The sequence below is a fragment of the Cuculus canorus genome, chromosome 2 (genome assembly GCF_017976375.1).
Source record: "Cuculus canorus isolate bCucCan1 chromosome 2, bCucCan1.pri, whole genome shotgun sequence".
NCBI lineage: Eukaryota > Metazoa > Chordata > Aves > Cuculiformes > Cuculidae > Cuculus > Cuculus canorus.
The window spans coordinates 42,771,933-42,798,286 of record NC_071402.1 but is presented as its reverse complement, the minus strand read 5'-3'; the positions used below and the strand labels follow the sequence as shown (position 1 = coordinate 42,798,286).

General features: G+C 40.1%; 1 protein-coding gene across 1 annotated transcript in view; it reads right to left on the bottom strand.

Moving 5' to 3' along the window:
- ALKAL1 (ALK and LTK ligand 1) overlaps positions 1-22,794 on the bottom strand; it is a 35,394-nt gene extending 12,600 nt beyond the window's left edge. Inside the window, exons 1-2 of the mRNA XM_054059380.1 lie at positions 22,465-22,794; positions 21,418-21,714 (exon numbers count right to left, since the gene is read on the bottom strand). Of these exons, the coding sequence (XP_053915355.1) occupies positions 21,418-21,703 (286 nt within the window). The 5' untranslated portion in view covers positions 21,704-21,714; positions 22,465-22,794. The remainder of the gene's footprint in view (positions 1-21,417; positions 21,715-22,464) is intronic.
- Between the last annotated feature and the right edge of the window lie 3,560 nt (positions 22,795-26,354).

The window sequence follows — 26,354 nt, the reverse complement described above, 5'->3', positions numbered from 1 at the left end:
TCTCTATGTGTGTCCTTAGATAATTACTCAGCTGGGGCAAAATACTGCTCACACTACACTCCTTCCACAGAGACCCAAGGCCATGGACAACTATTAAATGGTGCTAGGAAAGATCTGCTATTGGATCTTCTGTCTAAAATATTAAGAATATTTATCACAAAAATGTAGGGACGACAAAATTAGAGGGTTTTCCAGCTCTGCTTCACAGACAAAATGCTTACGTTTCTACTGCAAATAACCATCCATACTGTTTTCTCAACTTGTGACGCTTCACAAGTCTCATGGCTAGAGGTAAAACATGCCTGGGTCTGCCTGAATTTTATCACATGCCGGGATAAATGGGATGATGGGGAGAGCTAGCAAAGTCTGAGCTAAGAAGCAGTGAGCAACAGCTGCTCCAGTTCCCCCTTCTTTCATTTTGCTGTAAACTTTCCAAAGTTGATTTAAATCTCTGTTGTTAAACTAATTCCCTAGAAAATTATTCTGTGCACTTTTCAATTGTTATTCAGCACCCGGCAGCTGACATGAATGTTTAATTTTTCACTAATTTGGACAGGATCATAGAGAGGGAGAATACTAAATAAGACCACAGCTCTGGGCTCAGGCATACGCTCAGCCTGCAATGTAACACACTGTTCCTTCACCTTGGACGAGGCTTTTCACCCTTCTGTGCCTTCAGATTCTCTGTGTTTTGTACGACTGCAAAGCTGTGACAGCAGGTTCTGATTTTTACCATGTCTTTGCACTATGTAACCATGATTGTGCCTGGAGAATTCATGTTCTTCTGTAGTATAAATAAGAAGAAAAGCTGCACACTGAAATAAGCCAAATACACACAACAGTTTGTTGGCTCAGGGCCTGAAATCTCCATTTCCCCAGATGGTATCACCTTGGCAGAAAAAAATCAAGACCTCAGTTTGTTTATGCTCCCAACAGGCAGCCTTTGCTTATTTTTCGCTTACTCAGGGAAGCAGTGTAAATCAGTCACCAAAAATTACTCTTGCTCCTGGCCTAGTGCAGGTCTACAACAGAGGGATATACAATATCTGAGTATGTGCTGGACTGTAGGCAAGCGCAGAAAATGTGAAGTAGCAGAGCTCAGGTACTGCTTCATTGGCCAAGTCCCTTAATCTTTCTATGTAAGGAAAAAAAAAAAGTCAAAAAGTCTTCATCAAGAATCATAATTTTCTCTTTTTGTAAGAATATGCCTGTATCAAAAAAAAAAAAAATCAACAAAATCAAAAGTATTTCTTTCCTCAATTACTTAAAAAAGAAGGAAAAAAATTAAACTCTTAAATCATGTGTTTAGACAACACATGTTTTGTTGTGTATTTTCTTCTTTCTATGTATAAAATGGTGGAAGAAACTGTCAGCAATAAGGTGCATCTGACTCTTCTAATACAAACCCAGATGTGGGATTCTAAAAATGTTGTTTTAGCATGAAAATAGCATGTGATTCTTAATATTTTTTTAAAAAAGATTATTTAATGTCATAAAACTGCTTGCAACAGAGTACATCTAATAGAATTTCAAACAGTGACATTTTGAAGGACAAGACTCTCCGAAGCTTCAACTTAAACAAAAGGCCAGATTTGATCATAGTATAGGAATAAATCTTGCAGGGTTTGAAATATCATGCTAGTACAAATATCATGCTAGTACAAATATTGGGACGCTGTCAGAAAAACTGTTTAAAGTACTTATATAGACCAATCCTATTTATTTGGATGGAGATTTTCTCTTCTAGAAACTCTGTGCACTGCCATTGTCTTGTATACCAAGACAATGCTACAAGATGAAACACTAGTAGTAGCTGGTTTGCATACGTTTATCAATGCCAAGATGGATTTTGTTTACACAAAAATAAAATGTATGGCAAAAAAAGTACACTGTACTTTTGAAGATAAATTCACAAAGAAATTGATAAGGTGTCAAAAGGATAAAGCAACAGAGCTGAAACAAGACCAGAACAAGAGAAAAATATCCAAGTAAAGCGATGTACTAGAGAAATGACTGAACAGAATGACATTGCAATGCCTGGAAGAAAATATCCTCAGTGTGATTGTCTTAAAACTACATGAAATCTTTGCAAAAGTGGCGCTCTAAAAAACCCACAAAAGAAATTCAGAAACCTTAATCACTCAAACCATCTTCCCTCTATATGACTTCATTCACCTCTGTAATAACTCCTACAAATGTTAAGAAGAGATGCACTACCTCAGTTAAAAAAAACCAAAACCTGAGTTTTGCTCAAAATCAACAATTATAATAGAAAACAGCGCAAAGATAAGGCATTCTAGTGGAGAAAAAAATATGTTAATGTTCATTTTGGTAAGAGTACTGTGTGGTGTTGAGTAAAGCACAGACTGTTTGACTGCAGTGTCATAAATGGGAATCACATGGTAAAACACCCTGTGAGTAAATGGAGGTTGATGCATCCATCTAGAGATCTGATCCAGATATTCCTGCTGGATGTAGGCAGAACTATATGGTCACTATTGTGGGCAGCTGTCACAGGGACTTGATCCCACTCTCAGCAGCAGATTATGTTAAGCAGAGTTGAATCAGTTAACATATACTTCTTTCTTAAGTACCCTGACCAATTAGAAGGCCTTAATTTTCAACTTTGGATGTGACCAGATTGCACAAAACGTTTACTTCTGGGCTCCTGGTTAGACAAAGTTATTACTTGCAAAACTGAGGACTTCCAGCAGACTTACCTCTTCTGGAAATCATATATTTTATGCTGCTATTCCATTGCTACCACAATGGTACTACTTTTCATTCCACAATCAATACTTATATTAATATAGATTGAAATGTTTCTCTAGATTCTCATGTGGTGTCTGACACAGTAGATAAACAGAGTATGCAGTTCTTTGTTGAAAATATGTGACACTTTTATTCCCTGCTTAGGGTCCACCAATTGATTCTGAGGTTTGTCCAAGCGTGTTCAAACTCCTCAGAATGAATTTGTGGTTGTGTTACAACTCAGTTCACAGACTGATGTATTTAATGCATTTTCTACTGCAGTTTCCCACAGGAAGGCAGGAAAATACATTCCTCTGTGCCATAGAGAGCAACTCCCTCCATTGTTAACAATAAGAAATCATAAAATATTTTCTATTATTTGTTTTAGAAATAATTGATAGATGAGAAAATATCTACTTAAATGATGTAATTTAATTCTCTTAGCCTCTTTAACCATGGTTTCTACCACATGAACTGTATTCCTGCTTTTGTTTTGTTCTTTTTCTTCCAGTTTTCCATAATTAAAAGCTTGATAATAATTTCTATTTGTCTTAGTAATTTTGTTTGCTTAAACACACACACACACACAGATCCCACTTTACTGCAACAGATCTACAATTCAGTCCTTTAGACAAGGGAAAATATCTATTTCTGTGCAAAGTATTCCAAGACGTCATTGTGTTCCTACTTCTGTTAAGTAACATTAACAGTTCCCATTTACTGAATACTTTTATTTTGAGACTTTGATGTGTACATACTAAGTTCCACGGGGCATAGATGGCAAATGAGTCAATGCTCCAGACAGACGCATTCCTTTCTGTATGTAATGCTCTTGTTTGAAATTCAAAACTTACTAGATCCTTCCAAGAGCTGTGTAATGAAGATAAAAATAAATTAGCAATTTTTTAAATTTTCTATAGCTGTCTGATATAGCAGGTGAAAAATCATTTGGTATCTTAGTATTTTCTGAAAAAAAAAACCCCATCTCAAAAGAACACCCAAATCAACACTATTCGGACTCACAGAGTTGAGAGCTTCTACTCAAGAGAATCCTGAATTAATCTACAGCTGCATACTACTGCCATCTACTGAATGTAGAATATTCTGAATGTATTCATGCATACCTGCCTGCTCTAAGAGTGCAGTTTAGTAGGCTTTGCATTTACTCTGTCTATCGGGAGCCCTCTCAGTCTCACAATACAAATTATACTCAAAAGCTTAAGCATTAAAAAGAATGCAATTAAGAATTCGTAATTAATTACTTGGTCAATTTATCTCCTGCTTCTCCAAAAGTAGCCATAAACAGTACTCTGATCTCTTTGGATTTATTTGCTGTCCATAAAAACTTTGTTCAGTATTTCAGCTTTATTTATAGAGACTATTTGGAATGCACATTGTCATATACGATTGTTCCTCATTAGTCAAGTCCTAAAATGCTAGTTCTGCTCCCATGTCAAGTAAATGCTTCCACGCTTATTTTCTTGTCAAGGTTCTAAGAATACTTAAGCTGGTAACTGAATGTTTACTTTTCCTGACATTCAGTCCGTTAACATTCTGATGTGAACATGGCAAATAATACTCTTTTTAAATGATGAGTAATTGATATATCCTCAAATCTCAAAACTTTAGTTATGAATATAATATCCGGTGTTACATATATAAAATTAAAAGTCTTTATTCTCTAACATTCATCAGGATCTTGAGCAATAAAGAGGGCTGTGACATCAGTCAGTTTAGATACACAATGGTATGATCCCAAAGGGAAAGCCTAACAGGATCTGTTTTTATTACAACTCCTAAAGTTTACCGTGTCAGTCACCACTGGCAAGAGCACTACATTACAAAAAAAACCCAACCCCAGTGTTGTTTTTTAAATGTGCTAAAGATGGGCATAAAAGGAAGCATCAGCTTCTAAAATCTCTCTCTTCCCTCTGCCAATCCATCACGTATAATGCCAACCACACCTTCTAGGTCACATCCCCCTTATTCACCCTTGCAAGCCTGTGTAAAATGAACACATTAAAAGACATATAAAGAGCAAAGGCATACTGCTCTCCTAACTCAGGATGCCTTGTTTTTGTCTGTAGAACTATAAGTTTACCACTCCTTGCAATATGTTTGATGGATTGACATCTGTGCACTACAGTTTGGACTAGATTTAAAGTATTTCAAATTTCTAAGTTTTCCTCCTTTTTTTTTTTTTTTACAAGGGAATATTTTTTTAAAAAATAAGATTTCTTAAAATAGTCTTGAAATAGTTCTAAGTGCTGCCTTTTTATGGTGACCAGGGTCAAATTCCACTGTCACTGACAGCTGCATAGACCCTCTCATTCATCAACGCCCCATTAATATAATTTCAAGAGAATTACAGGAGGGGTTCTGGATACAAATATTTTTCAGCTGTACTGCTATTACAGAAACCTTCAGGTGGTTACCGAGAAAACAGATGACTAACTTTAGGCATTTGATTTCAGTTGGATGAATAGTCTTTATATGAGCAATGGGGCAGTACATTTTAGCAACACTCTTATAAATAGTATGGAAGATTCTGTACATACTATAATATAATATAAATAGTAACTCAAAAAAAACAAGCCTAAGTTGACTTAGAACTTTCTTCAAGAAGAAAGGGATCTTTATTTATCTCTGCCAACTGACAAATGGGCCAGACAAGGCTTATGTTAGCTAGGTGCATTCCAGTCCTTTGAAAAGGTTATGGACGAGATTCTAGGATATGTTGCCTGAAACAGTAAATGGATGGATTTAATAAATCCAAGAGATTTCAGCCATATGATTCTAAGTGTGAAATACCACCTTTAATTCAACAAATAGCTATCTCGTTTCTGTTCTACATGCTATTATCCCCATTTGGTCATGGTCTATGAAGACCTAAGAAGGAGAAATTCATCCTCTAATCCCTACAACTCCCATCCCTACAGAGACTTTTGATTAAATGGTAAGTCTTACATAAAGAATATGCAGGTTTGTAAATATGCAACAACGAGCTGTGCAAAACACACTCCTTTACCCTGAGAAGGAATACATTTGTTTGTTATAGTGTTTTATTGCTAAATCCCTCATTCTTTATTTACTGCAAACCATAAATTGAGTTAGCTTCTGAATTAATTTATTTATTACTACAGTACAAAGGAGTACATGGGATTAGAAATTATATGTCTTGAGCTCCTTGACACTTTTCTAGCATAGGGAAAATCCATAAGCACCATCCTACTTATTCAGCTAGTTTTTATGAAAAGAACATTCTTTATCTAGCTCCTTTTTGAATGATGCTGATTGTAAAATGCTGCTGTTTTCATGAAAAGTAATTAAACTTTGTTGTACATCATTAGATAGATAACTTTTTAAACAGCTCGCTTTTTTCAAGTTTCTCTTTCCAAAATGCCAGGAGTACAATTGTGTTGCTGCCTCAGAAGGTGTTATGTGCTCATCTGTATGAGAAACTGCACAATACTCCAATCTAAAAAGGAAAATAAAAATTCAAATTTTTCTTCACTGCTGCAGTTTCCTCTCCATTCCGATGTGATAGAAAGTTAATGAAAGTGAAGTTTGTCCTCTTTTTTAAGAAACCAAGAAGTTTAGTACTGTAATCCTTACACCTTCCTACAGAATCTCACAGGACATAATGAAAGCAGAGTGCCCAGGTCAAAGCTCCTATTCTATTACAGCTAGTATTATGTCACTCTCGCCAACACAGTCCCTCCCAAAAGCAATTTGTGGGAGACTTGCCTTATTTTATGCAAGTGAAAGGAGACGAAATGACAGAAAGTCCTCTTGAGACAAACTTCTGTCTGTAGTTTTTTTATGCTTCAGGTGAAATCTGCCCTTTGACAGAAACTTTCAGAAAATCAAAACAGTAAGAGATAAAAAAGCAAATGCATACAAATTTATTTACCTGTTTGCTCTGTTTCATTTTATGATGCTGCTACTTGACAAGGATACAGAAAATCTTTCCTTTGTAATCCAACTTTTGAACTTATAGGACCACCTTTGAAACACTATATCTATTCATATTGTCTCAGTTTCCTGCTCCCTGTGATCCAAACTACCATACTGTACAAAAGTGAAAGAAAGGACCTGTGATAGTACAAGGGATGTGGCTGGAAGATACATCAAGAAGTAAGAGAACAAAAATAGGAGAAACAGGCATGGAAGCATTTGGCGTTCATCTTCTACCACTTGGAGCACCTAAAGAGGATACGAGGCACAGGGGAAGGACAGCTAATTATCATTCCTACCTTTACCTATACCTAAGTCAGTTCTTCAGAAGCTACAGAGGAGAACTGTTTTTAATTAAGTCACTCCAGTAGTCTTTAACGGCAGAAAAAGTTGACTTGCTGTGCCCAGGGCACCTGTCCCCAAGAGGAAGTTAGCCTGAGGCATGGTGCAGGTGATATGTGACCTGTGCTACAAACGCACCCTGATGCTGCCTCAAAGACCACTCCAGACAATGTCATCAGCACCATACATGACCAAGAGCCCCGATTCAACCTCGGTATATATGGAGCTCCCACTGGAGGCATTTTCAGTCCTCGCTGAAGCAGCAGGCCTGCAACGTAAGGTCCTCCTGTGACAGGGACGCCTATCATGGCCATCTCCTCCAGGCTGAGTGCACTCACTTTAAGAGGCCAGTGAATACACACTACAGGATCTTCCCCCTCTCCCCAAACCCTAAAAGCTTTTAGTTAATCCTTGTAGTAGCGTCGTCACTACTTAGTGATCTTTACCATTCTAAGTGTGGGCCAAATTCTGTGACATCCAAACCGGTAAACTGTACAGACACATAGTTTTCAAAATAAATTATTACCAATTCTGTTTCCATCTCTGCCAATCAGTGATTTCTGATTCCATGACACTTGCAGTCAAGGGAGGGTGATAAAGACCTGCAGAAAAGACCCATCTAGCTGCTGTCCTCCCTCTTCCCTGCCTGTGCCCTGCTCTTGCCCAGTCATTGCATTTGGCCTTCTCCTCTCCCTCCACTCCTCTTGGCCTCCTCACCTTCACTGGTTTTTGCTAAGCTGCAAGTAGAAATAGGGACTGACAGGAATAGCTAGAAGGAACCATTGCTATGAAGACAACTAATGACATGAACAGTAATTCCAGGGAGGCTTTCCTACCTCAGCAGAGCAATGGCTATTTACAACCTGAAAGGGATTGCCAGCCTCCAGTTCAACACTCTGTTAAGGGCAACGCATCATCCCTAGAGCTGCATCCTCCAAGCCTGGGCAGTGAACTGTGAGAAGGATAAAACCTGAGGCTGGAGTGAGCCAACTCACTCAAGCAACAGAAGCAGCATTCAATCATGTCTGAAGTGTCAGGATAAGTGTGCAGAGGATGGCGATGGATGTTTTGCCTTCTGTGAACTATTCGGCATTTTCAACACTGCTAATATTATGTTCCTCCTAAGCACCCCCAGCCTTGACTGTTCTTTGCTTAACTCATCATTCATGAAGGGAAAGTAATTGGTCCGTAAGTGTTGAGACACTGTACTTCCATTTCTCAGAAAAAGAAATCACACTTTGCTGTTGGTTAAAAGACTGCAGTAAAGATATTATCATCATGAGCTTGGGGAGGCTGAACCTTGGCTGGCCAGGCAACGCAGGTGCTTGCCAACCTCTGCCATGCCCTCTGGGGCATGAATACAGAAACCAGCACCTAAAACTCACCCCATCTAAATCAGAATATTTCCAATAATATCTTCCAAGTATGTGCAGAAATATGATAATAAGTAATTTCTCCATGCTCTGTTCATTTATAATGTCATCAATTATACGCTATATCAACAGTCATTCATCATCCACCCAGATTTATAGGAATACATGTCAGTGTACATATTGGCTGTAGATCTTTCCAAACATTTTTCTTTCTGTCACCTGTCTAGTGATATTTCACTCTGTCAGTAAAACTAAGTGAAGGTTCTTAGCCAGATAATGGGAATGTACTTTCAATTGCATCTGCAAAACCTTCTTCCCAAGTCTTTCCTTTCTTCCTGAATGTAAGATTGCCAGTCAGCTCCAGGCAATTTAATTTTTGCCACACTAAACAATCCTTTCAAGTTTTCAGCTTCCACTGTATTTCTCCTGATAGTTTCCTCACACCCGCAGGGCCTTCATGATTAAACATGTGGGGGGGTTTATTTAATAGAGACTTCTAAAATGCTAAAGGAAGCATGCAATAGTGTAACAAGAAGAGAAAATATGTTTCATTTCCTTTTATTCATAAAGGTAACAGGTATCTCATATTCATTAAGGAAGAAAAAAACATTTCGCTATAAAGTTACAGGCTTTCAGAACTACAGTTTCTGAAGGGGATATTTATAAGCTAATGTCTTTGAATTGGGACATAGATCTAATTCTGAGACTGTCAGAGCAGTAATCTGAGATTGCACTAAAAGGAGGAAAATATATAGACATCCCAACGAATCTCTTTAAAATTGTCTGAACCTGGAGTTTCAATGTCCATGGTTAGAGTTGCAGAAGTCATTGTTTGAATGTGAAATTTTGAAATAAAAACCAACAGTAACTAAGAAAATGCATTCTGTTTAAAAGCCTTACCTTATGTCTACAGTAATAAAACACAAAGCAATTGTGTACTAACCACTCTCTGGATTCTCAACTGGTACAAGAAATGATTCTAGGAGCTGTTGCACTCTCAAGTAACACATTTTTGAGGGCTGAAAGACACTGGAAGGAGAGTATGCCCTGATTCCGTTCTCCTTGATTTCAATAGAAGCAAAAACAGGTCCTCAATCTGTGTGTTATTCACATGGTCTACTTAGCTAAACAATTAAGTCACAGCTCTGACATCTGATATTTATTTTAAGTTCTTTGAGCCAGATTCTCTTCTCTGAGCCAACCTTTTTTTCTATTCTGGTGGCACAAAGGCTATAAACCCATGGATTTTCCCAGCTGGAGATTCTCCCAGCATGAATAAGTCTTCACCTGTTTGGCAAAACCAGCTTTCAAATTTTTTCCTCCTCCTTTGTACCCTCTGAACCTTCACCATCTTCTCACATGAAAGAGTAGGAGGCCTGGTTACAGCCTCCTTTACCATGCTTCAAATATCCTTAGCCTGCATACTTACCTGTTCAAATTAAACATTTATCTGATTAATTTTAAATAATCTAGACGCTATTGTAACTGAAATGAAAACATAGTCTGTTGTGATGATACTTCTGTGGTATTTCTGAAGACACACGATTGAGGATCTGTTCAAGGCACGTTATGATGAGATATTTCAAAAGCTCTGAACCCTTGAATTAGACATCATTCCTATTTACACAGGTCATGTTTAAGAATTTAATCATATCGCAAGGTCATCCTTAAAGAAACCAACCTCAATTCGAGTAAGCCAACTTTTTAAAAAAGCCTCTCCACCTCAAGACAGCAGAGGCTGTGTTAAGGGGTATCTCAAAGAAATATTCAACTAAAAAAACCACACAGTTGACCATTGCCTGAGTGGAGAACTTTGTGGTTAATTACTACTCCTATCACATTATTTTAAGTGATGTACCAAATGAAAAGATCTTTAAATGAGACTAGTTTAATGGAGATGAAAAGATCATGATGTAGTTTATTGCTGCTCTTATTTGAGTTTATTTTAGACAACATCCCAGTGTGGAACTCATCTGTTGGGAATGTGAATCCTCTCAGAGGTACTGTCCTAAGTATGCTGTGGAAAGCAGTAGAACACAGCTAACCCAGTGTGAAGACAGCACAGATTTCTCAAACTTCATCCACCTCTCTGAATATGTTTACTCCAAAGACCTGATTCCAGTCGCAAGATGCACTCACACCCTAATCCCTCATGCCTGCACTCCTATTTCATTCCCTAGAATCTGGAGCTCTCTAGAACAGTATGCTCAAGCATATACTGATACATAGTGTGGGCCCAAGCTCTTATCCAGCAGTATGCAGTGGCCCGAAAGTCACAAACAGATATTTTCACATTACAGTGTGCACTCTTCCTTGGACTGATGAAAAGGTATTGAGTTCAAAAGCAACTGGGAGCAGGAAGCCAGCAGATCCACCCAATAGAAAAAAAGAAACGCAGTATGTACGGGAAGTGTATGTAGTCTAGGCAGAAACTAAACTTCTACTTGGGCATCTCGCTTCTTTCACTGTATCCCCTCTAGCTACAACACAATTGTGCCCCACTTCTGGGTGAAATCCTATTCTTAGGTGTGAGTTTCAGCGAACACTTACAGCATTCCCTAAATAGCTACATACCACGTTTGACTTCCAGACATGCACTGGGATATAATGGACCACAGAAGTAGGCTCACAGCTTCGTGTACCAAGTCTTTTGGCCAAGGAAATAAGTCAACCTGGGAGGTAAACAATATCAAAGACAGTAATATTCAGAATGCAGAAGCCCTTTCTGATTCAATGCTTTCTAATCAGCCACTTTCCAATAATTCATTAAGACTCGAACAAAGGGGTTGAAACATTGACTTCTGCTAGGGCTTCAGCCAACTGTAATGAAGTTATAACAGGATATATTTACAAGGTTGAATATCTTGAACTCAGCTATAATGATGTTTATTAGTAATTCTTCAATGGCTGCTCAGAAAGCATATTTGTATTAGTTAATCCTTGCCTGTGGAGACTTTTGTATGTGTTTGGCAAAAGAACACTAGGAAGCATGGATTTCTTTTTTTTTCCCTCTCTGTTAATCCCTATTTCCACCAGAAAATCCTGTGGGATCAAGAAATAAGACAAACGTAGTGTATACAATTGCTGTCCTGCTATTACTACTAGTGATCAATCTAGAAAACACTTAGAACTTGAATGGATATAGATATAGATTAACATATTCGGACAAATTTTACATTTGAAAAAGGAATTTAAAAAAGAATTTAGTAATTGTACTTTGCACTGTGAACCTCTTTAACAGCACCACACATATACAAATAAGCACTATGTATATAATTCAAAAGATCCTTTTTCCTGCTTTTCTCCTCTGTCAGAGATGAAATGCATACCTATTTTGAAAAGAAAAAGAAAAAAATCTCAAAACAATTACAGACTTGGTATATGAGTTTATGCAAAAGAGCTCTCTTTTTTCGTAGGAAATTCTAATAAACAGGTGAGGATAACCCTCAAGCAATTCAAATGGGAAAGTGTAATACGTTATGAAAGCCTTGTTATTTTGAATACTAAGCTGTGAATACGTACTCCACTTTTTTCAAGAGGAAAAAAGTATTACAACACTAATTGTTCATTAAACTGTAAAAGTATAATTCACTAAAAGTAACAACACATACAGGTAAGACTGGTCAAACTATTCACAGCACTGATTCACTTGAAGCTATACGTTCCTACTCACAATTTTCTTTCTCTAACAGGTAACAACTTCCATTCATCCATGTATCAGCTATTTGAAATCACTAAGCTATCAAGGCAGATATTTCAATTGAATCCAGAGACCTAAAATCATGCCTGGAAAGCTATCGGAGAGCTCTTGAGTGAAGGCAGAAACACTTCTAGAATGAGATAAAGAGACTACACATTGATAAATACGAAGAGGAAATTCACTTGTTGCAGTTCTGCAGCACTCTATGCAAGTATTCTGTTTAACTATTATGGCTGCTAATAAATGTAGATTCTAGAATATTTGCATAAATTAAACACAAGAACAGCTGCAATACATCAAAAGCAATATATGAACTAGTTGAATCATCTGAATGAAAGCTGATGACGTGCTTAACTGCATACAAGGCAAACTGAGCACTGACAAACAAGCAAACTCTAGCAGAGTGAAAGGAAATAGAATTGAAATTGCCAGAATTTAATTAGATCCTGCTCTTTTTGAAATATGAATAGACTCCAGGTTGATTGCTATGCACATGGTAATGTTTAACTGTATTTTACATTTCCTGTGCTTATTTTAGAAATGTTTCTATTTCTTTCTGAATTAGAGCAGATTCAGAACTATTGTAACAGATTAATGATCCACAGTTTCCCCCTTTAAGTACCTTATTCTAAACTGCCATCATAAAGGTGTTCTCAGTGAGCATATGCCATGTTTATACTCAGGCTAAGGTCACCACAGTTACATAATTAGTCATCTTATGAACGATAACTGGGATCAAAATATTTTGAGTGTTACATATAACTGCATCAAATGTAGTGAGCTATTTAGACATTCTGATGTTGTCTTATCTTTGAAGATCATAAGCAGGTGTAAAATACATGCAAAGCATACATTTCATCAGGCCAAAATGTGCTATGAACAAAGTACTGGCCTTAAATAAAAACCAGAAAACCCTTTCCATACCCTTGAACTGAGCAATTTTAATGTTTCTCCAGTTTTAATACTCCTCTCACTGTTATAATATTCTGGTACTCTGAGACAGAAAGTGTAACTACAGAGAAAAGGAACAGTAACCTTCAACATTCAGGAGATTTTCTATCTATTCTAAGATACCATTTATCTTGTTAGTATATTTACTCTTCAAATTTACTTCTTGTTTCATTCCTTGCCCTGATGGGAAAGGAATAACTACCCTAGACAAAAGCAAAGAAGAGGATCAAGGCTTTTCTGGAGGCGCTCCTCAGTTCTAGGTCAGTAGACTTCAGTGTAAGTATGCAGTTTGGATCCATTTTAAGGATTCTGAAAGCCCTGACTGCATCTGAGATAAGGGATCCTTTATAGTCCCATGCAGCTGAATCACATATGTACACTCTGAGTGACTCCACCATGCAGGTAATGTAGAGTTATCTTGTTCATGAGCAGTGCATGTGGGTGTTAAATTTGGTCTACCTGTGCAGGTCTTACCCACACAAATTATTTAGTTGGTAGTAAAGTCTTTTCTGAAAAAGCCTGAAAACTGCCCGACATCTGGAAAAGCAGCTTGTTACTGAATAATAGGAGGAAATCTCTCTATGTTAATTTTACATGCAAACTTGGGATTTGATCATATAATAATAGCAAGGCAAACTGTTCAGGATATCTTGCTAAATTAGTACTGACCAACAGGTTCATTCAAAGTTTAGGCCAACAGCATAAATCGAAATGATCAGCCTGCTCTAGATTGCCTTCTGACCCAGAAAACTTCTCCAGAAACCACAACAAATCCTCGAATTGGTATGATTTGGCCATAAACCTTTGTCTGCCTTGTAAAAGAAGAGTTCTGAAAATATCTTTCCTAAATTTCTTAAATTAAAATTTCAGTGACAAAATAGAAGTCTCTCACATGTTAGGGATGCTGTGCCATTAACAGACAAAGAAGAAGTAATTACTCTATCACGATTACAGTAATAACATCACGGCTATCTCCTCAGCTATTTTAATCCAATGGGATTTAAGGATTTCACTAATCTAGTGCACATATCCAGTACTGCCACATAAACTGATGAGGGTGCATTTACTAAAGCTTCATTTCAAAGGTTTCTTCTATTGAAACACATGACATATAGCTTGATATAATAAATATTAAGAGTTAAGGAAAAACAGGTGTCTATCTGCATTCCAGTAAGGTTTGTTTTGCTTTTAACCTTTACTTTACAGGTTTAGGTAAAAAGGAGAACATAATTTAAGCAGAAAAGCCTTAATTAGATTTGAGTCACATTACTCCTGAAGTTTTACAAAATCTACAAGGAACATAACAATAACTGCTTTTCCGATGCAAATTTAAGTATGTTTTTTTTTTTCCAGCCAAAGACACAAATTCCAAGGCATGTAGTAAGAGAACGTGTACTAAAATGAAATCTAACCAATTTAGTTGAATTAACAAAGAAAGATCTAATAGACTTCAAAAAATATTTACCAGAAAAGTTTAAATATTCATAGTAGGTAAAGCTGTGCCTTTACCATGGCTGTTTTTCTGATTACATATATTTTCACTGTATTGTTAAAAACAAAATATTAGGATTAAAAAATAGCCACAATTTGTAATTCCAAGTAGTATTTTCCTTTGGTGTTAAAGCCTGTATTAAACAAACATGTTTTTATGCACTGTTTCAGTAAAATCCATGGAGCATTGCACATCAATGATTTTTTGCCCAGCAGATATAATGAACCATAAGAGAATACAAAAATGGCCACTAACCAATCATATGTTTGGAACCTTCATGTTTTAAATCTTGTTTATACCCTAGAGATAAAGAGTTGCATCCTCAGTATGTAATCAATACTCAATCAATCCTCTTGCTGAGCAACCCTTTTCCAATTGACCGACATTAAAAATGCCCAAAACACAATTTAAGAGCCTGTGGCACTTCCACTAAAGTAGTAACATCTAATTGACAAGTGACAAAACGAGGCATGCATCCTTAAACTGAATTGAAAAGCCTAACCATCAACTGAGGCTAACAGCTGCACTTTTTCTAGCAAAATGCTTTCCATAATATATTGTCTCCTGACTTCTGGAGAACGTGTAACATCAGGTAAATACATACTGTAAGGTATTGATACACTTGGCGTGCAATGTATTCAATGAAAGCGACAGCAGAGCCCCTTGGAGAGACAGGGGGTCTCTTCATTGCATTTGAAGAACTAATCTGATGGACCGCATTATATTTTAAACCTCCATGTAGGTAACAACTATGTTTTGTCTTGTTCTCTCACTCATCAGCTGTCAGGGTTGGTCTATGGCCTTGACATCCTCCATCATGATGTGGAAGATTTCTGGCTTATCCTAGATTTCAGATGCCTTCTGTTCAGTGTCCTAGCTCTGCTGCCCAGCAGTCATGTTTGCCAAACACACAATATTGCTATTATAAGTTATATTGCATAATACACCTAAAAACCCAAGCAGTCAAGGAAAGAAACATAGCAGTACGGTTGCAGGTCATAAAAACATCGTAACCGTGAAGGAGCTGGACACAATGATAGATCCAGGCTTTTATGTGAAACTGAAGACTGAAGAATATATGCTCTCTGCAGCATTTGGAAGTTCATTAAATTAGAAACTAAGAATGTAAGCACGCAGACTAGAGCCACTGAGATCATGGACATCTTACTGTTTGGGGAACTAGTACAAAGGTAACGCTTTCTAGAAGGAAATGCTGGCGATAAATGATAGCTGACCTGAATGAAAGGCAGTACAGTCAAGACTCATTCAAATAAAAAATAGTAAAAATGATGGAAAAAGCAGAACAAGCTTACAAATACAAATATGCGCTTGTCAGAATTAAAGCTTTGGATGTGGTAACTATATACTTATTACAGGAAACAGTAGTAATGGGTCATTAAAAAGCGGCCAATGTCAACTTGTTTAGGAGAATTTATCACCGAAAATTTGAGGATGGTTTTGACATCAATATAGTACCGACAGAATTATTTTCATTAAATATTTCCCCTTACCCAAATTAAATACTGTGTAACAAAAACCTATCCTGTGCATTTTCATTTTTGGGGTGCAACTGACACCTATTTTTGATAGCAGCAGAGGCAATAATTGTTTCTACTCAATTCCATTTCTACATCATGGTGTAGTGAGATCCTTGCAGCCCCTCTGATCTTGCCTCAGTAACCATTGCCCTCAGCAGCACATTGTCCTAAGGCACTACTGTTTCCAGTACCCAAGCTAGCTGCACACTCCCATGGAGACTGCCATATAGGTGTTCTGCTGAGAAGAATAATTTCTGATGATTCACTACAAGTTCGTGAATTTATGAGAATATGTTTTCTTTTAGCTACAAGATCTTGAATATGTAGAGATTCACTTGTCTATCATGTCAGTCTCAATAAAAATAAAGAAAAATAAATCTCTTAACTGTTTGGAATATGGATTATATTAAGCCTCTGAAAGCAGAATATACTTGCCTGGTTCTGTTCCAGAAAAGCCTACCCACCAACTTCACTGTAAAAATGATTATTCAAAAACATTGGATGTAGAATCATGAATAATTACTATAAATGAAAAAAACTGATTCCATTTTTTATTCTAGCAGTCATTCTTCTTTTTAAATCAATTTCATCTACTATTTTGCTAACTTCTGAAGTAATGTCTGTTTTGGTAAAAATGTGATTTTGCAGGATGCAATTTTTATTAACTCTCATCTTTTCTTAAACCTCTCAAATGCCCAGTAGTTCCTATTAACACAATATATTTTAAAAAATAGTAATAATAACTGGACAAGACATAAGCATTACAAAGAACTCCATGTCAAGCCGTACCATACATTTTGATTTCCTAGAGACAAGGATTACATTCCTCAATGGTCTCCTTTTTTATTCCAGATCTATAAACAGATTCACTGAAGTAGTTTAGAATAGGCACAGCACATCTTGCAGAATTAGAGGCTTCCAGCTTCAACTATTGCTACACTCATGAGATTTTTTTAAGTGAGTAAAAAGAACAAAACTTCTCTTACGCCTTACATAAAGTTGCATAGTTTTGATTCATCTGTAAACTAAAATAAACCTTAAAACATATCTTTCAAATCTAACTCATTAGGAATAATGGTTAAATTATCACTGTGTCATAGGACAACTTACAGTTTTCTTCTGTTGATGTGTAAGAAATTTTGGCATAAAACTGAACTCTTAAGTTTAACCTCGAAGTTTAAATAGTTGAATGGCCAAATTCTCTTCTCTGATATGTTATTCTAAATCTGAAGTAGATATGCTCAGGAGGCTAATTTGAACATACTGGTAAATTGAGAGTAATATTTATCTTCATTCCTTCATGACTGAAAAATAGCTAACCAAAACGTTTTAAAATATCTTGCTGGTCTCCCAGCACAAAGACAAATTTCAGCCTTCTACGTCTTATAAGTTTATATACCTCATTTCTCCACTGTCATGGGGAATATGTAAGCAATGAACAGTTAATGCAGACTTCTTTACTTCCCAAGATTTCTTTAAATCTAATTACATGGAAGCTATTTTGGTTCTGCAGAAAGTGTTTGGATAAAGGTAACAAAGCACATCTGAGATGAATGACAAACTCCTCTAGTTCTCCCAATGTGACACTCAAAAATAACCTGATGCTGAATCCTCTCTTTGTGAAATACATATTTGGGTTCTTTGGAAAAAAATTCACAGTTATGCATCAGAAACAAAATAGTTATGAGAGAGACTGCCCACTGAGGAGCTTTCATAGCTAAGCTCAAAAACTTTATGAGACATTCTTAATGAAACTCCCTCACCATCATCACTAGCATAGAAACTCCATGGAAATCAGGCAAGTAAAGGATGTTGTGACAGAAAATTTAATCCCACTAGATATAATAATTCAAAGAAACAATCTGTATTTTTAGTGACATCCTACCAGAAATCCTAGAAAAAAGAAGAAGATTGCTTTTTGGTTAGTCAGAATACATTATTTCTTCTGAATACACACTTCAGAGTAAATGCTCATTTTCCTTAATCAGATCACCACGAAAAACAGGGACAGAACTGTGTGAGATAAGACTTTTGAACTTGTAGGAACAGAAGAGATAAGAAGTTAAGACAGCTAAAGTGATGGTGAAACGCATCTTTATTGCATATGTAGGTGTCCTTCTGGGCCCTACAAGATCCATCATGCAAATCTTCATAAGGCCAAGAAGCACACAACATGGAATATATTCCTGATTATTAAGGGGGAAAAAAAACCAACCTAGAGCCTTTTCCAGGCCGCAGGCCACAGCAGCTGACTGCCCCAAGAAGGCAGGTTTGCATGTCCATCCTTTTTCAGAGCAGTTGTGCCCCTTTGCCTCACAACAAACCCACACCAAGTAGAGCACAGCTCATGACACACCGCTAGCCTAGCACCTGTCATCGAGCCACAAGCCACAGTCAGACAGGGCATCACAGACCCACCACTCTTGCTTTTACATCTTATTTATGTATATAACTGAGTGGTACATCTGAGATGTCTGACACCGTCTTACCTTTTTTTTCCCCTCCGCCTCACTAAGACTTCCCACGATGCTGTGTTTTTCCATTATTGCCTGAGTTAAATGAGCAGCACGTCCCTATTGCAGTAAGAAGGAGGATTTCTTCCTCTCAAACCTCACCCCTCATCATGTGCTCCAGCCACTTGGCTTGTGCTGCTTCTAAAATTCACCCAGTGGCACTCCAGGCCAGCTCTCCGCACTATGCAAACAGCTAACCAAAGGCCCTCAATGAAACAAAATAAAATAAGGTAAAATAAAGGCGTGTGGGTGGCGCACCTCAGTGACTGAGAGACAATTAAAATAGGTAACTCTGGTTTTAAATGCTTGGCTGACTATTCAGGGGAGCACAACACCTTTCCTGACTGATGGGAAGATGAGCCATTCTCTTTGGCCGATACTCAGATATTATCAGCCAGAGCAAAAAGCTGCCGCTAATGTGTTGGTGACAGAAGTTACAAGAAAAAGGTTGCTGACTTGTAAGAAAAGCTTAGTTACAGTTCTCCACCTCAAAAAATAAACACACACCATCACAACATGTACCAATTTGTATCCTTGCTGATTGTTATAAAAAGTGGAATGAATATGAAAGTATGACTACTATTTTACCTGCCCTTTCTAGGCTGGAGAGAAAGGTACCTTCGTTGGTTGCCCATGGGACACAGCATCTATGCCAGGGACAACTGGAGAACCTCTCTGGATGTACAGCAGTTCTACCCTTTCTGTATACAATATAGGTACTAAAACTAACAATTAATAGAAGACAAAGCCTTCTTACATTTAATACTGATGAATTCAAGACAATTCCCCTTCAAAGTTCTATAAATATTATGAATTTCTCAACACAATTATTTAGTTAGGAGTAAACATCTCAAATGGGAGATACTATAGTCCGCAGTAAACCTTCTCCCCAAGACACCTGAATCTAGTCACTATTACTCTCAAGTTTATACTTTTCTTTGAAAAATAATTTTCATTTTCTTGAAAATAGGACATATGTAAGGCTTCATGTATTCTGCCTTAAAAAGACCCTTTTACATTTTTTCCTGAAAAAGCACACACTGAGGGTTTGCTCAGAGCACATAAAGACTTCAAGCCACAGTAAGCAATCACTCATGACCAGTCATGTTGATAACCAGCAGCATCATTTCCTGTCAGCGAACAAATCTGTGGCAATCTTCATTTGGTCTGGCTTTCCCTTAACTACCAGAGCCCTAATGCTCTGAAAAAGCAAGAATATCTGAATTTCACTAGGACATTACAACCTCTTATGGATGGACTGCTCAGTCCTTGGGGCAAATCACACTCAGCACAAGCTTCCAAGGCCAGAACATTAATTACCTTTTGCTTGGCTTGTCCTTTAAAAGTGCAGTTTCCTTAGACTGTGCTGCAATCACACTGTGCAAGTGACTGCCCTGCCAATCCGTTACTCACCTAACTCCTGAACTTGTCACCTAACCTCAAGGTTTCTTTTCTGAAATGGGTTTAATTTTCCTGACAACAGAGGACGAGAGGAGAAGAGAGGAGAAGAGAAGAGAGGAGAAGAGAAGAGAAGAGAAGAGAAGAGAAGAGAAGAGAAGAGAAGAGAAGAGAAGAGAAGAGAAGAGAAGAGAAGAGAGAGAAGAGAAGAGAAGACTCGACTCTACCAGAATGACTTGGGGAGGGCTGCATCTCAACTACACCTATTAACAGCCATCAGCCACAAGGGCACTCTCCAGGGACACAAATCGCTAAGAAATCAAACTTCCCTAGTTTCCCTCATCTTGCCTTCTCTCCAGCAGGATCTCTTGCAGGCAACAAGAGAAAAATGTTGGTGGGCTCCAGCCAAGAGACAGTCCCTATAACCTCCTTCTTGCTGAACCACACCATCCTAACTAACCTACACAAACCCTTCAGGCAGCTCCACTCAGGTAAGAGATGGTTTGTCTGGCTCTGCATCAGAACTAGCTGCAGCAGTGGTGACCCACTGCCTGGTCTCCTGGCAAAGTACAGTCTGTGAGCAGCTGTGCTTGCCCCTGAATTGCCCCCGCTTGTCATAGCGAGGCGGGACCTGTGCCAGAACCTGAGAGACGGCTCCCTGCCCCAGCCTGAGCATCCTCTGAAATGTAAAACAAGGCCCCATGCCCAGCACAGCCCGGATCTCCCACATCTGCCCCAGCAAACCTAGAAAAATACATTGCATGCGAACCAGAGAAGTTGAAGTTTAAAGCGACAGTCCAAAGTTTGAAGAGAAACAGGGATTCCCAAGAGCTGGCTACACTGTAACATGGGAATGTCAAGACTTCCTCAGAGGGGCTGTAGATCAACTGTGCACAGAACTGACCCCCCTAGCAGAAGGTGCTGAACCCCAGGGATCCTCTACTCGCCTGCGTCCTGGAGATCCCCCATAGCATTCTCCTGTCTGGACACAGGGCCGGGGCATCACTACCTCCCCGGGGCACCACTACCTCCACGGGGCAACACCACCTCCACAGGGCAACACCACCTCTCCGGGACATCATCTCCCAAGTCATCACCACCTCCCCGGGGCATCATCACCTCCCCGGGGCACCATCACCTGCACGCGGCATTATCTCCCGGGGCATCACCACCTCCCCGGGGCATCATCTCCCGGGGCATCATCATCCCCGGGGCATCATCGCCTCCCCGGGGCATCCCCACCCTCGGGCATCCCCCCGTCCCCGAAGCAGCTCCTCTGCGCCGGGGAGGGCAGCCTTGCCCCGCTTCCCCCCCTCCCCGTCCCGTCCCGGCGGAGGAGCCGTCGGGCTCGGCGGCTGGACGAGGCGGCGTGGACGGGACCCGGAGCGCTCGCTGCTCTTACCTCCGTGCCGGGCGGCGGGGGGCGGCCGGGGGGCGGCGGGGCGGGGGTCTGGTTGCGGGGCGCCGCCGCTGAACCGCCGGGAGATCACCCGGTCCCGGCGCGGCGGGCGGGGCGGCAGCGGGCGGCCGGCGTCGCCCAGGGCTTGGAGGAGGAGGTCGAGGAGCGTCCCCCGCTCGGCTCCGGCGGCGGGCACGTCCCCGCCCTCGGCGCCCGGCGGCGGCGGGGCCGAGGCCAGCAGCAGCAGCACGATGGCGGGCAGCGCCTGGCGTCTCTTCGCCCCTCGCATCTCTCGCGGCTCTGGGGGGAGGCGGAGAGCGCAGGCGATCAGCGCCGGGCACGGCCCGCATCCCGCCCGCCCGGGAGCATCCCCGCGGGCTGCCCCGCCGCTCCCGGGCCATGCGGGGACCCGGAGGGCCGCCCCCGAGCGGCCCCGCAGCTCCCGCCGGGCCCCCCGCGGGGCGCATTTATAGACCGGGATTAGGGGAACGGTATTAATCCCGCCGCACATATTTGCGGTACGGGGCTTTGCGGGGGATTTGGTTGGCTCCTCGCGCCCCCGGCGGAGAGAGGGAGCGCTCGCCCGGCTGCGCTCGCCCTGCGCTCACCCTCTTGTCCTCGGGCAGGAGCGCACGGGCGGGCAAACCGGAGGGAGTTTGGCGAGGGGCGAGTTACATCGGGAACTGCTGCAAATCGGGCTGAAAACGGCAAAAAGAGTTACAACAGCGTGAGGCTTCGAGAGCAGTTCGTAATGCCCCTAAGTAAGCTATTCTAATTATAGCAAACGGTTCGGATTAACGGGGAGGGAGGAAAATTCTGTTATTTACAAACTGTTTAATACTCGGCTTCCCTCGCAAATCCTCTCGGGCGAAAGAGTTAACGGGAGCCGCGAGGGAGTCGGCTGTCCCCGACGGCTCCGCTCCCTCCCTCCCTCCGCGGCCGCCGGAGCGCACGGCGAACCCGGGCAGTCACCGGGGACCGAGTCGGGCTCCGGCGCAGGATCAGCGACACCCCCTGGCTCCTCGTCCAAGCCCCCCTCCGGCTGGTTACCTTCAAGCGGAGGCAGGTCTGGCTGCGGGTGTGCAGGCGAGGGAGAGCCGTCCTGTGCCGGAGAGCCCGTGTCCCCGCGGAGGCTCCGCCGGGCGCGGAGCGGCGCGGTCGGTGCTGCGCCCGGAGAGGGGGGATGCGCCCTCCAGGGCCATGCGCTTCTCTTATATAGCCCGCACCGGCGTACTCCGTCGAGTACTATCGACTTTAGGTGGGTGGCAGTCGATGGGAGACACCTCTGGTAATCAGTCTTGGGCTCAGAGAAGGTCTTTTCTGACAAACTTCCTCCTCCCCATTTGTCCCCCGGTGGATGGCAACTGAAAGCTGCGTTTGAAGTGGCTGTGATCTATTTGTGAAATTAGATTTCCCTGAAGACTGGGAAACGCTTACTAATAAAGCTGCCGGCTCAAGAGATTAAAATGTGGTTTAACTTAGTGGGACTCCCTTGGGAATACAGGAACAGAACTAGTTTTCTCTCCGTTTTCTTACTGAACAAAGAAGCTGTGAGCTAAGTCTGTATAAATTTAGTTCTGTTTTCGTGGCAAGGAAAGTGGTAGACTGCCTTTGTCCGGCGAATTCGTGAACTAGGGACCTTATTAAAGTTTGTTTCTCCAAAACGGCTTTTTCAATTTATGACAATGAGACTCAATAAAAAGGTAGCAAAAAAGCAACTGACCTAATGAAACCATTAAACCCACGAGTTAAAGAATTTGCCTCCAAGAGTCATAAATATGTAAACTAATAATTAGTGAATGAGGGCTCACCTTTCAGAGAGCACTGGGTACAGGTGAACTGGGTGTGGATAGAGAAGCAGTACGGTTATACGAGGCAATATTTCACATTATGACAGAATTTTCAAGTATAACTCTTTGCCAGAAGGTACCAGTGAGGTACTTAATAAGAGTGGGAGAAAAAGAATAAGGATTTGGGTTGTCCTTGAATATGTGAAAATGTGGAATTTAGATTTGAAAGATTTAAACCACTCTCCATCTGTCTGATGTGTGATATTGCCCTACAAACTCTGTTTCCCCAAACTCTCCCATTCCTACCCTTCTCTGACTGTCTCAGACAGAGCACACCCAGGGCTGCATCCCTTGAGGGCTGTGTCATTGCTGGTGATGGGAAGTCAGCTTCTTCACCCATCCTCCTACTCTTGTACCATCACTCACTTAATTTTTGGGGGATGATACTGTAGAGATCAGGAATAAAATGAAATTTAACTAATAAAGGATTACAAAGAGTTTTATCACACAATTTTATTAGAGGTTGGTACTGCACTAGATAAACTGATCTGACATGTGGATTCCCAGGGTAACAGAAAACAAGAGTCAATCTCTTTCTCACTACATAATTTTCTTCTTCTACCTCTTTATTGGGGGCACATAAAGAGTTTTCTTTGCACAAGCTGACAGTTAGGTTAAGTGAAGAGGAAAAGGGAGAGCACTAGTAATCTGAGAAATAAAGCAGCATATTAATTTACCAGCTCCAAAACAAATCCCCAAACTTCTCTCTATCTGCCTTTTGTTTCCTTGCTTTTATTTTGGCCTCTGAGACAATAGTGCCACCACAAAATGGGACTGAATTCTTCTCTAGAAATGACCAAAGTGCTACCTTTTTGTGCTCATAAAAAGTCTTTCTTGGGATTTTTTTCAGGCAGGTAGCAGAATACTCATAAGACTTAAAAAGCAATATTGCAGAAAGCAACCTAACAGCCCCTCTTCTTTCCCTCACATCCCCCAAAACAGTCTAAAAGCTCTGCAGACTGCTGTTGTTGACTATGCAATTTCATGGACAACATCCTGGAGCTGTTAGTTCGGGAAAATTTGTGATTCCTTGAGCAAAGGTAATCAAATATGTCACCCACATTCAGTAGGCTTCTAAGATACCAGTAATGTTACAAATACTGAGGTCACTACATTTTGTTATTTAACTTACATGTTGGGGATTTAGGGTTTTAAAGCTTTATATCAGAATCCAACTAGGCCATTATGAGCCATACAGTTTTACTATTCTCCTTTTTCTCTGCTGTCATTTGCTTCTCTCCTTTGGAAGAGCTGGATCCTTCCTTCCTTGGATTGACATTATACACATCCAGAGGGCAATAAACTGTTTTTTAGTTACTGTTTTGAATTAAACCAAACTGACAGGTTGGGCACTTAATTTGTTAGCAAGAGGTATTTTTTTCTCTTTTTATAGTGTTATCCTTTGTGTAGGTTTGAAAGAAGAAACAAGAAGTCAAGGAAACAAGAGAGTAGGTGACCCTGCAGAGCAGCTTGAGAGCAGATCTGTCAGGCCCTGAAGTTGCTGCGATGATTCCCATTCCCATTCAGTGCTGTGGCAACTGGAGCAAGCTTTAAAATGAAAAGAACTAATTAGAGCCTCAGCACATCTAATTCACAAGTTTTAAGTAGCTTTTTCAGATTCTTCCTATGCCCAAGAACCTTAAAGACTTTTTTAAAAGAGAAACAAAAAGCAGAATTTTTTTTTCTATTATTATACAAAGCCTTGTCTCTTTTTCAATTGTTTTGATGTTTGAATTCTTCAGAGAACATGGCAGAATGGCAACCAGAGGAAGAGAACTTTTACTAATCCCAGGCAATTCCAGCAGGTTGAAAACCCATCCTCAGGTTACAGTTACATTGCCCCTTTTGTTAGTAGCTTGGAAGTGCCTCCTCATCACTATATAGCAAAGGAACCCCAGCATGAGATTTACTTCAAAGAGGGTGTCTTAAGACTTCACTCAGTTCGTTTAGGAACTTAAAACCTGTTCATAGTGAGCCTGAAAGAGTCTGGTTATTTGCTTCTTGTAGCCACTGATTTAAAGAACTACATCACGTCTTTTTTTTCTGTCGCATGTTCTTTAAATTTTCTAGTCTGCCTTTGCCACAGCTCTGTGTCTGGTTGAAGTTAAGAGCAAAGTAGTTAAATCAAAGTATCATAGGGCTTACAGGGACTTGGAGACATGATCTAGTGCTCTCCATTGCCCAAGGCAGAGCCAACTGTACCTGTGTCATCAGGGCTCAGTATGAAACCTAACTTTTAATTTTTCCTATCAAGCTCAACACTTCAACTCAAATCCATTGAATGAACAATTGGTAACTTTTAGTTTAGTAGTGACATTTTACCTCGGGATTTACACTGAAATATAAAAATTATCTAACTGTATCCCCAAAGCGCACACTCAAATAAAAAATAGGCTAAAGCAAAGATTTAAAATTTAGGTGTCTCATTCTTTCTAAATAAATCTGTCAGCCAAAGATTTCCATGGCCACTCAGCTAAATCATGAAGACAAACAGGGAACCTGGTTCTGTTGAAGTCCAAGGGAATTTTCTGGTTGACTTCGTTGAGCTGGGATTTAAGGCAGGGTTGATAATGAAGGAGAGGTGAGGAAGTGAAAAATGACCATAAAAATATGAATACATTAGCCAAGGCAATAATTTAGAGATGGCTGCTGCAATTTCTGACAAGTAACAGAGGATTCCAGCTGCTTTTCATATCACTTTGTTTCCTTATATATACAACATATATATATATATATGTGTGTGTGCATGTATATGTTCAAAATCATAGTTTTTGAACATATACATGCACACACATATATATATATATATATGTATGTTGTATGTTGAAGCTGATATGCTGGATCTTGTTTCATTGCAGAGGACTTGATCAGATCTCCTGGCTACGTTTTGTAGACCTTTATTTCTATGAATCTATAGGTTTTTTGCAAGCAGCTTTTAAGGCACAGGACATGCTAATGAGCTGGCTGACAGTGGAACGCTGTACATTTAAAGAAGTAAAACAGTATTACTAAAAAAGATGTGATAATCAGCATGAAGTATATGTGCCGTAACTTAAAACTTAGTGCATGTCCTAACTTGATGCTATTCTT